The 13,335-nt window shown below is 43.6% G+C and overlaps 1 protein-coding gene across 2 annotated transcripts in view; it reads right to left on the bottom strand.

The window, feature by feature from the left end:
- Positions 1-12,947, bottom strand: part of UST (uronyl 2-sulfotransferase) — a 160,461-nt gene extending 147,514 nt beyond the window's left edge. For both annotated transcript variants that reach the window (XM_032681582.1, XM_032681583.1), the window contains exon 1: positions 12,340-12,947. In XM_032681582.1, coding sequence (XP_032537473.1) covers positions 12,340-12,601 — 262 coding nt within the window. In that variant the 5' untranslated portion in view covers positions 12,602-12,947. The remainder of the gene's footprint in view (positions 1-12,339) is intronic.
- Positions 12,948-13,335: the final 388 nt, after the last annotated feature.

Raw genomic sequence — 13,335 nt, 5'->3', positions numbered from 1 at the left:
ACCTCCAAGCTCAACCATTCTGTGAGGGTGGCTGAAAAATCATTTAGTTCTGTCAGAAAATTAAATTGCTTTGAAAATACTCAGCAATCAGGGGATGTGTATCTACAGCAGCTACTCTTTGATTTTATAAAAGATCAAAACTTCTCTTTCCTCCAAAAGTGCTTCTGGTTTTAACATTTCCTCAGACAGTGTGTGGCAATGCATTCTCAGATTGCAGCCAGCTGTCACTCTTTCCTGTCTCCATGCTTGTTCCTAATGGTAGCCAACATTTGCTACCATTCGCTTTTACATATATATATAAAAATGTGTATGTACATATATATCTGTGTGTGTGTGTGTGTGTGTGTGTATGTGTGTGTATGATGCAATGATGACCAAAATGACATTATGGAAAAAAAACCACCAAAAAACCCAAAACAAACCAACAAATAATCTTCCCTCACCCTCCACTCCCCCTCCAAAAAAAACCAAACCCGAAACAAACCACCACACAAAAAATCCCCTCCAAAAACTCAAATAAACACAGGTGGTAGAGCTTGGGCCCCACTACTTTGTTCTTCGTCCCAGTTTACTTATTATGCTATGTCCCAACTGGCAACACAAAAAGAAATCTGCACATTTGTATGGGGAGTTCTGCTAGGAGAAGGACAATCAGCTGCAGATATGAAAGGAACTGAAGAGTCAGCAACTTCACAGCCTTTGCCTTACAATATCTGCTGCAACTTTTCAGATTATATCAAAGCTGTCATCACGCACCCTTTTCATAGAACTGCAAGACTTAGGGAGAAACAAACATGGCACCAAGTCCACTCATCAAGCAGGAATAGATACCCCCTGCAGTGCTATTTTTCCAGTGCATTATCTGGTTGTTATTTTTATGCATCCTAAGAACTCAGGTTTCAATGACCCACTGACATGAAGTGATGACCTATCTATTTAAACATCTAGCTAATGTAACTTCTAGGCTCTTCTCCACACTCCCCATCCTTATCCTTCTCCTCTTTGGAAGCCTCCCACTGGTTGTCAACCAATGTTTCTGAGAACAAGTACCATGACAACCCAGATTCTTCCCACCAAACTTCAAGCATTTCACTGTGCGCAAGTCAGGGGCTCTGTCGTTGTAAAGACATAAGTAGCCTCAGTTAGTCTGTGGAGATACCACTGTCTTTCCATGCTGACTTCAGAGGGAACCTCCAAAAGGAGTCAGGGCCTTACAGACAAGCCATACACAGTTTAAATCTTGTGTAACTTTTCTGATCAAGGCACCTGTCTGTCCCCACTTCTCCCTACTAGTTCTCTCCTATTTAAAAAACTCTTCTTGGCATCATATTGCCCAATCTGAATGCAATTTCTACCTATAATCTCATCAAACTTATACAGAGGGGGTCTACCAATATTGCATCTCCAAGATCTTTCTGTGCATTTCAAAGTAGCTCATTAGTTTTTCCTTACCCTTTGAGAATGCAAAGGCATGGGCTGCTTCTGGGACACATCTCCTAATATCCCACTTACTTCTGATTTTCAACACACAGATTCAGATGGCTCTTCTCTAGATGCAGACCAGGCAAAAGAGGCAAGAGTATCTGCTCTCTAATGCAAGTCACTGAGGAAAGAAAACCTGGATGAAGGAAGCAGGATCACCAGCAATACATGACTGGGAATTCACCAGCTACTAAACATGCTTTGATATTGTAGAGGAACAGATTAACAAAAGGACTGGGCAACTACCTGTAAATACAAGAGGAGCAGAAGGAAAAGGATGTTCTTACATCTTGGAAAGCAACAAGAAAAGACATCAGAAAGACTGAATAAAGAGAGCACATTGATGTTGGTCATACTTAATGCTCTCTCCTACTAATTGCTATGAGATAAACACAGGCATAATAACACTAATCAATTACTATAGATATTCACAGTTATTCACCTGAAATCTAACCCAAAACTTGAATATTGTGAGATAATTCTGAAATCCTTTCCAAAACAACATCATAAGGCTTGGTTTCTTCTCGCATCTCCCCACCTGCCCCAATCCCTTCCGGACTCATGTCCATTTCAACACAACTCACTGCCATGAAGCAAAAGTGTACAGTTTCATATTCTGGATAGACAAAAAAAACCTGCTCAGAGAAACAGTGCAAGCTCTATTCTACACAAGAATTCCCAAAGTTTAGGATATCTTACAAGGTAAAAAGACACATAACTGGAATTTAGATTTCAAAAGCAAGTTTTGAAATCTGGGCTGAAACATCATATAAAGATCTTTGAGAAAATCACTTTCCTTCAAAGAAACCTGCCTTTCCATTCAAAAGCCAAGCAACAACAGAGGCTTCACAATAGTCTCTAGTAGAAATTAGGTAAAAGCTAAGAAACAGTCACTTATTCTAACAACTTCATTGTATGTATTTCGGAAACACTTATTATGAAACTATAAGGACAGTTGTAACAAGCCAGCTCCTTCCCAAAAATGTCTAGGATGTTCCGCATCAGGGAAAAAAAAAAAGTAGAAATAACAAATCAAATCCTCTTGACTAGCAGTTTTTAATCCAAACACTGGCAGCTCATCTCACAGAATTGTCACTTGCTAGCACTTAGTAACCTTGTAAGAGTACAATGTTATATTACCATCCTCTCTCTGGGGCAGATACATTAAACTGAACCAACCAACCACTTGATCAGTAGAGGTTTTTAAAATAAACATTCTCAGGGGTGCTAAAACATACTACTTACATATGGCAGAGGTGCACTGCTTCTTTACTCAAATTGCCATGGGCACCATGATTTCCATTCCAGTCTCCTGATGATTTCTACTCTGAATCATTAAGTATGATAAGTAGCAAGCCTTGGCAAGCATCCATATGTCTATTTCTAAAGCATTAGCACTCAGAAACCGTAACACAAACCTAATCATTGTGCTTCCACGGTTACAAACAAAGCCAAACATCTATTTTCAACAAAACAGGGTCTGCTTCCCTCAGTGCCGCTCTAAAGAGCAAGAGAATAAAATAAATTTCAGTCAAATAATTGCTCTCTGCTTCCTATCCACCCTTCCAGTCTCCAAACATCCTCTAACCCAGATTCTGAAACAAAAAAAAACAAATGCCTCATTATACAAACATAAGTTATGTTTGAAAACCTATTTGCCTGCTCACCAATAACGATGGGGAAAACATTCCTTGGTGAAAAAAAAATCATCTGTCATCACTTTCCACAGCTTTCACTTGAAAGTTAAAAAAAGTAATAATAATAATAATAATAATAAAAACCAAACCAAAAGCATTAGCTAAAAGCAGTGGAGCCACTGCTGCACCAGTCAGATTCATTCTTACAGTCAAGCATCTCCTCTGCCCAGGGAAAGTCAGCAGTGACTAAGGCAGTGGCAGCTTGGTGTTCCCCTCCAAGTTAATGTCAACAGGCTACAGGCAACTGACATCTCCAAAAAGAGATCCTACTTGCATCATATGTCTATAATAAACTGTAATGACCTGGAAATGGCTCTCTCCCCTCAATGATAAGACAGGAAATGCAGAAAAATAGCTGAGAAGGCTATGAATCTTATAGCAAGATCTGAAGAGGAACCTCATTGTCACCAAAGGATTCTTATCCTCTTCTTGCCCCCATGGTATGAACAAGCAGCCCCTAGACCCTTGCTAGCCCTAGCTACAAAACTTACTGGTCCAAAAATACAACAGCACATAAAGGGGACGGGAACCTCCCCCTACTACCCAGTTCTTCAGGAAGGACAATCCAATTAGAAAGGGCTGCAAACATCCTCAGAAGTTATCTGCCCTGAATAACAATGCAGTAGTTTATTTTGGTAAGTGTGTTCACACACACTCACACGAGCACACAGACTGGCTATTCACTCCCCTTGGCTGTACTTGTAACAGCGGAAACACAGGGCTTTCTTTCACATCGCTGCAATTTAGAACAGTGCTCACAAGGGGTAAGCAGCAGGTGCAAAGTCACAACTTCCAGAAAAACCCCTACAACAGACTCGTTTGTCCAGTCCAAGATGAAAACATAAACTCTTACATCTTACCTGAAAACTGGTCCTTGCAAAGAGAGACAGCTATGAAAACCAAATAACCGGCAGTGGTCTTCTTGAATAGGTTACAGGAACCAGAAGCTAACAATATGCAAGTACTTTCACATGAAGCTAAGAAAACAACCCAGAAAGAAGTGCTTTCTTAAGTGCTCGAAATTTATGTCCAAAAAATTGTGGTGATTATCCTACAAAACACACTCAGATAATTTCAGTAATTCCAGATTTTTGCTATGCACAAAAGACAGCAGAAATTATCTTGTTAAAAATGCCTGAATTTAAATGATGGGATCAGAAGAAGAGGTGGGGGAGAAAGAACCAATCGTCATCTGGAAACAGGGGAGAGAAAAGGATACTGAAAAAATATGAGAATAGGAAAAATAAACATGTTGTTCTTTTTCTTTTTAACCCATTATTATTTATTGTTTCAAGCTTTTGTGTCAGAACAGTCCTAGGTTCTTATTCGACCTATTCAACCATTTTAAAGAGTGTTCACACCAAAAATCATGTCAAAACCAAGTCCCTCTTTATACCTTCATCATATGTTCTGCAAATTTTGATAATAGAGACCTGTACTTAAATAACAAATGAAGAACTTCCACTTACTGCCACAGTTGATTTTGACATGTGCTACTGCGTTCAAAACAGTTTTATCAGGAATCAGTGCAGTAGAGCTAGCACAGATGTTAATTAATCTCAGATTCTTTACTAGAGTTAAGCGGGGGGGGGGGAAATTAGACAGCCTTTATTTTCCCCACAGAGCATTAAGTGTTGAACTTTACAAGTGTTGAAGTGTATGAATTACTTTTGCTGTAGAGTCTCCCTTTCTGGCAGCCTTCAATGCTTATCATTCTTTGTAAGACACTAAGCAAAAGCAATTTTCCTCCTCCCTAATTTTGTATGAAAATATGAGAACCAGTGCAACGACCACTTTTTTCCTCCTGGCAGCCACAATTCCTTTTGACCAAGCACCCTCTGACAGAGAACAAAATGCTTCCCATTCATTTTGGGTGAACAAAGCTTCAACAAACCGTATTTTTACTTTCATTTTTGCAGATGAAGCCTAAGCAGCACCACTGGAAACAAGAAATAAGGGATTTGGTTATATTCTCCTGGACATGAAGCCTTCTATATGGGGACGCATCTAAAAATTGAGGCCCTTTGATAAGACACTGGAAATCAATTATAGCAATAACTCCTAAAGTAAAACTGCACAGATACTGTGATAGTGAACAGTGGTGACACCCTTGAAAGAAAAGCAACTGGACCACTGACTTTGCCTCAGTCTACACAGGAGCTCCCTTCTAACACTGTCTGCCTTATCTCTTTGACACAGCCAAAAACAATCCATGACAAAAGGATTTATCAAAAGCATCTTTTTCCCTTCAGCATTTCTGTGGCTATGACCACTACAATAGCTGAGAATATCATATTCTGTTACACATTTATCTAGGGGATTAAACACAGACAGAATTAACACACAATTTGTTCAATGTCACATGAAGTCTGCCAGGGCAGGGAACTGAAGCCTCCCTCATCTCCTCAAGCCCAAGTGGAGTGTCCCATTTAACCACCAGACTTACTCTCTTAGAGGTGTATATACCACACTGCCATATAACCTAGAAGTAAACCAAACCAAAATAAACAAATTTTTGAAAAAGCTGTAGTAATATTCCCTGGCATCACAAACTGAACTAATCCTTTAAATCCCTTGTCAAATTACAAAGTTGACAATATGAAAAAGAATTATGTACAAATCTGCATATATGCAATTCCCAATTCCCAGACTGGAGTCTGATTTGAAAGCAGAAAATACATCTGTGAATAAATGCTGTCCACTTTTCCAAATATATTTAGAATATTATCACAACACATTCACACAATCTTAAGCATTTTTCCTATGACTTCACTGTACAGAGTGTTTTTGGCCAGCCAGCAGAATGTAGTTCAGAGACTACTTAATCTTTTTGAAAGGAAAAGGCTTGAGTTTTATGACCTTGGTCATAAAACGAGGTGCGTTCTGGTTCTCCATAGAGTATTCCTTGACAGCACCACGTGTTAGGCAAAGCTTTGTTAATCTTACAATCAGACAAGCTGTGAGTGATGAGCAGTCTTTTAACAAAAGCTTCTTGGAGACAAGGCACCTCTTTTGTCTTCCAAAAAAGCTCACTTATAACTTGAGAGTTTAGCAACCTAAATGGAAGTCCAAACACATTTTATCTAAAAGATAATATGCATGGCTTTCACAATAGCAAAATGAGGATGTCCAAAGAGGACAGAAATTAAGGAAGATATAGCTACAGACTTTCCATTTTGGTTCACGTCATCTCTTTCCAAGGCTTTTAGAAAGCAGCTTCTAAACTGACTTTTCAGTTCCTTACAATGTTAATGAATTTTAAAATTTAATAAATTCCAAGTGTAATGCAACTAAACAATCCATTGAAAAGTGAGAGAAAAATCAAAATGCTTTAGAGTACAGAAAAGCTCTTTTGAGAACTACACATTCCTGAGAACAATCAGAAAAAAATCTGTCAATAAGAACATAACCAGGGCCTTGTTAAAAGCATATTCATCTCAAAATGGGTATTGTGTCACCACACAGCAGATCTCAGCCACAGACCTGTCCTTCCCTGACTGTATGTCTCCTAGTCACACACCTGAAGAGCCTTCAAAACTGTAAAGGATTCATGATCTATGTGCAAAGCAAAACTGGATGAGACATCCCTTTTTGGCCACGAAAAAGCACCATGCTGACTATCTGCAATAATAAAGCATGCTAGGTGCTTCTATTGTTTAGAAAAAACCCAAACCAACTCCCCTCCAAAAAAACCTCCAACTTTTTTTCCCCCCTTCTACAGCTTATAAATAAAATTTGTATACAAAACACTGACAGTCACTTTGATTGTTTGCTTTGGCTAGTCAGTTTGGGTTTTTTTTTGTCCTTCTCTTAACATGTTAACAAGAAAAAGTCAGACAGGTCAAGAAAAAAGAAAACAAAAACAAACAAACAAAAAAGCCCCAAAGACAACACCCTATTAAAATAAAGCCAATTCATACTACCTTTATTTAAATAAAAAGTTTCACTTGCTGTTTAGTTTTAAATATTTTGGAGATTATTGTCACAACCTCCTCAAATACTCAGATTTCTTCCTGCTTCTATTACGGTTATATTCCCCTATGCGTCTAAAATAAACACAACTGTTGTTGTGACAACTTTAAGCCTACCAAGCCCATCTGGCCAAAATACCCGAGAGCTTCCAGTGTCATGAAGAGTGAGAGTAGGGAGCAATATAGCAACTGTTTGAGGAACACAACTGGTCACTTAAGTCTTTTGTCTTGCATAGGAAATCACAACACAGGCAACTTTTCACATGCCCTCAGACCAGTGTACTTGCTGGCAGGTTCCTGGGGAGTTCAACAGGGGAAATGTTTTAATTGACATGAACAATGAGTTTGCACAGCAAATACTGAATATCAAAAGATTTTATTTTTTTATTGGCTATTAAAGGGCTGCCACCAGCCCTTGAAAATTCTCATTTCTGTAATTTGAAGCATGTATATATCATAAGTCAAAGCAGAGAATAAAGCAATGCAAAACCACCACAGTTGCATGGGAATGGAGCCTCTAGTGCATTCCCCAAAAGCCACCAGGCTGTCCAAGATTTATGATTTCTGTCTTACTCATCTAAGGGAAGACTCTTCTCACTTCCTCTCACTGTTGGAGTTGGTTTTCATCAGCAAGCCAGGATTACCTTGGCAGAATCAAAAAGCAAGACCTCATTTGTGCAAATCCCAATACTGCAGTTTATTACTGGAAAGAAAGCCTGGCAGTTTTTAAACTTTCCTGGTTTTTGGAGCTCACAGATGGTCCAGGACTGGTATGCACCCCCATACAGCAAATTTAAGCCTACTGACAACAGATGTACTTTTAAGTATCTTCCACAGATTCTTTAGAAATAACCCACTAATGTCCATGCCCCCACCAATTTCATGCTGAAAAGCAGGGCTCTAGATCCCTCCTGATGGGATGACTACAGTGTGAAACTTGAGCTGTGTAGTTGTGAATCACATCCAGAACAGATAGCAGAAACCATTAGCTTTCCACAGACCTTTCTATACTCTGAACTACTATAAGCTTGAAGTCAAAACAGGATAAACAACAGAGCACAGCCTTGTATCTACTACTCCATTCTCATTTGCTCCAGATGACTCTGGTATAAAAGAGATGGCAACGCAAAGTGGAAATACTGAATACAGCTACTGTCTCCCCTACAAACTGCCATAATGTTTCTCCAAGATTCTCCCCAATCAGTACGGCAATCAAACAAAAAGGGAGACACATATTGATAAGATGCCAGAGAAGCTGGCCTGTGAGAAAAAGAATTTACTAATAGTCTGAATATTCTGAAAACACACTGATCTTCCCACCCTCCAAAGGGAAGTTCATAGAACTAGAAAACTTTCACACTTCACTCCTTTTCAAATAAACTTATACCTCCTCCACAGCATATGATGCAGCCCTAAGAAAAAAATGAAAGTTTCTCAAGCGCAGTGTTTTCACACTGTCTTGATTTTCTTTTATGCACACACCTGCCTAATGCAGGTGTGATTTCTATCCTGACCACTATTGAAGTTTTGTGTTGTTACTTAGGAATTCCTTTCAAGTTCTGAGGTAAAAAAATTCCAATCATTGCCTCCACAGTAACATAACTAACCATGAGCGATGCACTGAAACTTGCAAATAAAAACCCCAGAGGCAGAAAAGAGGACCCCTCCCCATGCTATGGAGGCTACAAAGTAGTTAAACAGAGAAATCAATATTCCCTTTAGGCTATTTCTTCTTGGTTCTTGTAGATTTAAATACAATGAAGGCGACTGCGAAATTTCCACACTGCAAACATGGTTTGCAAACTAACTGTTCATTTTTTGTTTGGAGATTTAAATTATAACTGCAGAAACTGTGGGTTGGAAGAACTTCAGTGGAAGAATTGCTTGTACACTGGATCTGTGGCTTGAAGGGAAAAAAAAGAAGTTTAATTTTTTTAATGTCATGAAACTTGACGAGTCCAACTGCTGTATAAAACACAGATGCACATGTAGGGTTTTGGTAGTTAGCAGGACTGGATGTCCAATACCTATCCCTCCCTGTTAGCTCCCTGGAAGACAACGAGCCTATTGATTACAAAAAAATTGTTCAGAATTTGCAAACCTTCCCAACCGGATACCTTGAGGAGTATGCACCACTCTTGTAAGGCTTCCACTCAGTTAAAAACCAAAAAAATAAAACGTTCAGCAGTGTCACCCATATGGATCAACTCTGACAACCCAAGTAAAACTGCAGACCAAGGAAGTGTAAAGTAACGTTATTTAGAAAGGTGCATGCAAGCAGGCACCTTAGTACCCAGAGTATGTTCCACTTGTCTGCAGAGGCAGCAGCCCAGCTTGCTTAGCAGGTACTGAGACTCCAACCACAAGGACTCTGCTTCCCTCTCGGCCATTGTCCTGGTGAGAGATGTTAGGCAAGTCCCTGTCTTCTTAACATCCCAGGTCACCAAGGCACAGAAAGGAAATTCCTACACTAATTGATATAACAAGTACAGAAATTCATTAACAGAGATTAATAGATGTGTCTCCTTTCTCCTGAGAAAACCCTACACTTCAAAAGAACCCCAAACCATTTTCAAATAAGACTGCACTCCTTTCCCAGAGGCTCATCACGTTCAGGCATACACAACAAAGGCTTTTCTGCACTTGCTGAGCACCTCACAAAAATTATCATGATCCATTCTCCAAGACACAGTGGTTTCCAAGCCTTTCATCTGCAGGCCTCAGAAGATTTTCCAGCAGACATGCAACTACTGCCTAGGAGGGATTAAGGTAGTAGATCCTAGTTTTACTTCCTGGATCCCTGAAAAGCAGTCAAAAGGCCACAAAGTGAGAAGCTGAATAACCCTGTGTTTCTTGCAGTCTATTACGACCCAAGCTAAGCAAAATTTATCCTTGATGAAAACTAAAAAATTGACAAAAACTTTTCTCTGAAAACCAGAAGTCTGTGTTTAATCACATTAAAAACTCAATCAATTGTAAGCAAAGTCTTCTTCTACCTTGGCAGAAGCATGAGCTGGGCTTGTTCAGCCGAGAGAAAACTGAGAGAGGGGATCTCATGAATGCATGTAAGTATCTCAAGGGCAGGTGTCAAGAGGATGGTGCCAGACTTTCCAGTGGTGCCCAGTGACAGGATGGGGAGCAATGGCCATAAACTAAAACACAAGGAGTTCCACCTCAACATGAGGAAGAACTTCTTTATATCAAGGGTTGCAGAGCACTGCAACAGGTTGCCCAAGGAGGTCACGGAGTCTCCCTCTGGAGACATTCAAAACCCACCTGGAGAAGTCCCTGTGGCACCTGCTTTAGGAGACCCTGCCTTGGGGGGGAAGGGTAGACTAGATGATCTCCAGAAGTCTCTTCCAACCCTAGCAATTCTGTGATTCTGTGGTGAAAAATTTGTCAGTTTCCTCTTCGGTGCAGGAATTTCTTCCTAATTGTAACATTAAAGGAAGAAAATAAAGTTGTTAAAACTCAAGCCAAAATTGTTGCTGTGTTTGTGAAGTAATATTCAAAGCATTTCTTCTTCTCATGTTTTCACTTGAATTTTCACTGACTTTTTACAGCAGAATCACAGAATAACATGATCTGGAAGTGACCTCTGGTCCTATTCTCCCAACAAAACAGTGACAAATTGACTTGGGTCGCTCAGGGGCTTGTAAAGCTGAGTTCTGAGTATCTGCAAGGATATTACAACCTCCCTGGGTAGCCTGTTTGGCTACTTTCGCGTTGAAATTTTTTTTCCTAATATCTTATTGGAGTCTCCCTTGTGGCAACTTGTATCTGTTGTCTCTTTGTCCTACTGCCTCTCCATACCTCTCAACAGTTAACTGAAGACATGGGATAGTTTTCCTGTAAAGCAACACACGCACACAGAGCTGTATTTTTAAGAAGTTCATAAAATATGTACACATAGGAAAGGATTTTCAGCTTATTTTTTGCAATACAAGAACTGTACTTTTGTTTGCAATCTAACACGGTCTCTTACGGCTTGTCCTTCTGCAGCATATACCACCAAAGACTTGTTCACAGACAAGTAAAACAGAGTAACTAATGTGTGAAGGGACCTTAAAGACCATCTAGTTCCAATCTCTCTGTGATGGGCAGGGAACACCTTCCACCAGACCAGGTTGCTCAAAGCCCCATCCAATCTGCCCTTGAACCTTGCCAGGGATGGGGCATCCTCAGCTTTTCTAGGTAACCTGTTCCAGTGCCTCGCCACTCTCATAGTGAAGAATTTCTCCTTAATAGCTAAACTAAATCTACCTTCTTTCAGTCTAAAGTCATTCCCCCTTGTACTACCACCATCTGCAATAGCTGTGCCAGACTGAGGTACTTACATGACTTCACGATACACTCTGTTTCACCCAACTTCTCTATTCCATGCTAAGCATGGAAGCAACATTTAGCGACGTAGAAACTCGAAACAAAGAAAAACCACGGGAAAACTTGTGGTCAGCATGAAGATGAGATCTACAGGCCACAGTGCGGGCTTGTACCTGCTCCACCAGGGCACCTCCTTCGGGGTTGCGCAGGCTGTGGCAAAGCACTAGAGCGAGCTCGAGTGTTCTAGCGCTGTTGCGCTGACCCTGCCAGCACACCCTTCTCTCCAGAAGCAAACCTGCTGCACAAGGATGGATGCAAAGTGTATGTTTGAGTTTTGGGAATTTTTTTTTATTTGTTTGTTGGTTGGATTTCTACAACAGCATCTTCTGCTATGGGCCACCCGTACCCCCTTCCTTCTCTCCGGGACACAGCGCCGGCCGGGGAGGCGCTGACAGCTCCGGGCGGCTGCGCCCGAGCTGCCCCGGTGCGCTGCCCTCCGCTCCGCCGCCGCCACCTCGGACCGAGCCGAGGCGAGGGGCAAAGCGCTCTGCAACTGGGACCGGGCAGACAAAGAGCCGTCCCGGGGCGCAGAGCAGTCTCGGGTCTGAGAACGTTCCGAGGGGACTCTGCTCTCGCCAGCATGAACTTCTGGGAGGGCACGCCCCCACGTTCGGCTCTCGGGGCGCCGCCGGCCAGTCCCGCTCCAGTGTCAGACCCCACCGCCCCGCTAGGGAAGCCCCGGCCTCCCGCCGCTCCAGCCCCCGGCTGCCCCCGGCCGCATCCCCGGCGCGGGGGGAGGCCCCGGCACAGCCACCACGGGGGGTGAGGAAGAGCTGCAACAAGTCCCCGCCGCCGGCTGCCCTTACCCAGATAGTGCCGCAGGTCCAGCAGAAAGTGCGGGGGGCCTCCGTTGAGCTGGTAGAAGAGGGAGCCCAAACAGAAGAGCAGCAGGGCGGCCATGCAGAAGCCGTAGTCGCGCAGTGAGAGGAAGGGCAGCAGCGAGAGGGGCCGCCGCCTCTTCAAGCCCCCGCCCTGGCCCGGGCCCCCTCCCGTCGCCGCCGCCGCCGCCGCCGCGGGGGGCCGGGGCACCGGGCAGTCCCCGCCGCCGTGCTGCTGCTTCTTCTTCATCCTCCCCTTCGCCCCCTCCGGCTCACGCAGCCCGCCGGGGGAAGCGCATCCTCCATCCGCCTGCCCGGCTCCGGCTGCCCGCGGCGGGGAAAGTTCCCGGCAGCTCAGGGGACCCGTCCCGTCCCCATCGCCGGCTCCGCGGCAGGCGAGAGTCCCCGGCGCTGCGGCGGCTGCTGCTGCTGCTGCTGCTGGTGCGGAGCGCCGCTAAGGGGAGGGGAAGGAGGTGGTCACCATCCCGCTCCCTGGGGCTCCTCTCCTCCTCCGCCGCCGCTCTCGCTCCCTCTCTCCGCTCGGCCTCTCGCCCCGGTGTCAAGTTACAGCCAGCACTCCGCCGCCGGCCGCCTCCAACTCGCGGCCGACTTGTGCGCGCCGCCCGGCCCCACCGCCTCCCGCCCGCCCCGGCCCCGCCGCCCGCCCACCGCGGTCCCGCCCCGGCCCCGGTCCCGCCATGCGCCCGTGGCCTCCGCGCGAGCGACCCCTGCGGGTGTCGCCGCCGCCCCGGCCCCACACACCTCCCTCGGCCCGCCGGGGTCTGACATCAGAGTGATGGAGACGAGTAACGCAGCGTTAAGGTCCGCTACCTTTAGAGTCGTGTGATATCCTTGTGAGGGAAGAGCGGGACCTCTCTTTTCCTTGCAGCTTTTTTGGGGTGATTGAAGCGGAGCTGTTGTCTACTGGGGACAAGGCTCAGACGAGTACAGAAATTACAAAAGATTGCTCATGCAGCCTTAATT

This window comes from Chiroxiphia lanceolata, chromosome 3 (genome assembly GCF_009829145.1).
Source record: "Chiroxiphia lanceolata isolate bChiLan1 chromosome 3, bChiLan1.pri, whole genome shotgun sequence".
In the NCBI taxonomy this organism is placed as follows: domain Eukaryota; kingdom Metazoa; phylum Chordata; class Aves; order Passeriformes; family Pipridae; genus Chiroxiphia; species Chiroxiphia lanceolata.
The sequence above is the reverse complement of the archived record's forward strand: the minus strand, read 5'-3'. Positions and strand labels throughout refer to the sequence as shown.